Source organism: Arachis ipaensis, chromosome B03, assembly GCF_000816755.2.
Source record: "Arachis ipaensis cultivar K30076 chromosome B03, Araip1.1, whole genome shotgun sequence".
Lineage (NCBI taxonomy): Eukaryota > Viridiplantae > Streptophyta > Magnoliopsida > Fabales > Fabaceae > Arachis > Arachis ipaensis.
The window spans coordinates 22,753,702-22,756,429 of NC_029787.2; the positions used below are offsets into that span (position 1 = coordinate 22,753,702).

The 2,728-nt window shown below is 38.0% G+C and overlaps 1 protein-coding gene across 1 annotated transcript in view; it reads right to left on the reverse strand.

Annotated features, from left to right (window-relative positions):
• LOC107629816 overlaps positions 826 to 2,728 on the reverse strand; it is a 7,956-nt gene continuing 6,053 nt past the window's right edge. Inside the window, exons 5-6 of the mRNA XM_021117220.1 lie at positions 2,314 to 2,442; positions 826 to 2,213 (exon numbers count right to left, since the gene is read on the reverse strand). Of these exons, the coding sequence (XP_020972879.1) occupies positions 1,636 to 2,213; positions 2,314 to 2,442 (707 nt within the window). The 3' untranslated portion in view covers positions 826 to 1,635. The remainder of the gene's footprint in view (positions 2,214 to 2,313; positions 2,443 to 2,728) is intronic.

Genomic DNA, 2,728 nt, shown 5'->3' on the forward strand with positions numbered 1-2,728 from the left:
TATTTGATAATTGTAGATATTCTATTCAAATTTATATTTATATTTGTTTGCATAGTATACTTTGTAACCATTTTATAATAGTGGGATCAGTTTTAATTTTTTTTTTTCTATTTTCTCCATAAAAAAAATTATGCCTTTATTTCTATACTTAGGTTTACATAAATAAATGTGAATACATTTGAACGTTAAGAAAAAGGCTTCATACAAGTTGTCTTACTTTAGTAACGAGTTTTATTATAAGCATTCGAAATAATGATAGAAATATCGACAGAGAGAAGGCTTATTAATGATAAATCATTAACTAGAAAAGTTATAAACTTAAAAATATTTAAATGGAAATGAAATAAGACTTGGACATTCATTTTACAATATATAGAAGACAAACTTTCGTGTGGAGCAGTTTTGCGAGCCCCATTAGCCCTGACTTTGTCCCATTGTCCGCCATAACTAAATGAAAGTGTGGAATTAAAGCATCCATTAGTCTTAATTAAGTATTGTGCAATTTACAGTCCATCTCTTTCTAAGAACAAGAACAAAGGAAGAGCATAAGTCCATTAATCCTAAAACAATACATTTAATACAAAATTTTTGAAGACATATGTTGTAATGTTGAGTCTGGACAGAAACATGCACACCAGAGCCTGACAATCAACTTGTAATATCTCATGTGTGAACACCTATAGATGCAATAAGACAAAACATTTAACAGAAAAACTACTGAATCAGTGGCATTGATGGGATATTTGAATCAAAACATGAGAAATCAAATGCAAAATGTCACAAGAAAAATGCCATGAGAGATGTTTAAGTATGATCAAACAGCAGTAGAATTAAATCAATTGTATAATGTGTTTAGCCATTACCCATTATAAATGCCAAAACACAAAAAGGACTAAACCCGATAATGAGTTCCCAAGAGAATTCCAAGAGAAATGTTTAAGTATGACCAAATAACAACAGAATAACTTGCCTTAGAAGGTTTTCAGAACATGACATGCCCTACTTTCCTTGTTCTTCCCCTGTGCCGCCAAACTCGTCCGGAAGTGACAGTAAACTCTCAGTAAACAAAACCATCTTCAAGTCATTGTCACGACAACTAATTCTTAGAGACTCCACTGATACACCTTTATCACTGACTTTGACTAACTCATTGTTTTTGGTGCCAACAAGTTCACCTTTAGTGAAACACAAAGGGTGGATTCCATGAGCATAAGGAAGCACAACATTGAGCTTAGTCCAAGATAATTCTTTCATTACGCAGATCTCAGTCTTCTGGTCTTCCGTGAAGTTCAAGTAAGATATCCCAAAGCATCCAGCAAACAGCTTTAACTGCGGACGGGAACTGCTTGACATTGGAAATGACACCATTGATAGATGCTTTCCGGCTAAGTCAAAGGCAACAATCACAAAATTCACTCCCATATCTTTAACGGCCAACCAATAAAGAACCCCGTTACAAAACAGTGCACGATCAACAGTAACCAAATGGGGAGGAAGATGGCCAGACTCAATTTTTTTCCAGGAATTGGTTCGAACAGAGAAATACTCCCACTGAGGTCTCCATTCATGTCCATCACCTCATCCTACTACTACTAAATAATCATCACTAGATTCTTCATAGCCAAGACCACCCCATTAATTATTTGACGAGCCAAAACCCATCCAATAAGGAGCATCAGAGTCAGCAACAGGGTACGGCACTGATCTGTGAGAACCCGTTACAGGGTTCCACAGAAGGAGCGGAGCACCATGAACATGAATGCGCAACAGTATGAAGCCCCTGCATGAACCTAGAATACTAAGGCTGAAATGACGACAACTTAGAGGAAGCTGAAGCGCGTAATCGCCGCAAATCGAAGCTTCCAGATCTACACAACAAGCTTCGGGAAGCTCACTCGACAAGTACAGAAGCCTAGTGTTCTTATTGGTGGGTGCGGCATCAGCAGTGTCGTAATGCAATTTTGCAAAACGTGAATCAGAAACCAGAGAAAGCCATTTTTTAGAGACGCACCTGAACCGAATTAGGGATTTTACCGGCAACCATAATAGGATTTTCTCCACCAATTCGAGAGGGAGAACCTTAGCTTCAGCCTCAGCCTTGTGCTTCATCTTCTCAAACCTCGGAGGAGAGTGGAGAGAGACTGAATCTGACTGAGGGTTGAGAACTCTGGACGGAATTGAGCGGTTCTGGAGAAGCGGAGGAGAGTGTGAGACTGTGAGTGAGAATTGAAAAAGCACAAATTGAAATTAAACTTCATCCAAATTCACAAAAATTGCCATAGAAAAAAACAATAAAACAAAGTAAAATGGAACCTGAGTAGTTCGCAGGGGCAGAGACGAAGCACAACAATGCAGAGGGACCGGAAAGTGTGGTGCGGCGGCGGTAAAAGCAGTGGTGGCAGTGCTGAATGCAGGTTGAGGCAGCGACAGCGACGGTAGAAGCTGCAGGGATTGGACGAGAACATGAACATTAGTGGAAAAAACCTAGCAGAATTAAAAGGAAAGGGGAAAAGTGGAAAAAGCAAAACCAGAGGAGCAAAATTTTAATTATTATTTTTTTCAAAAATGAAAAAACGGGGTTGAATTTGTAAATATTTGTAAATGTTGGAGTAAGGAATCCGTAACCTTATATTATCTAATGTAGATAAACATTAGAGATTACTTTTTTTTCAAGGTTCCGAAAACCGAACCGTTATAGTCACTAATTTATTGGTTTATTGGGTCAATC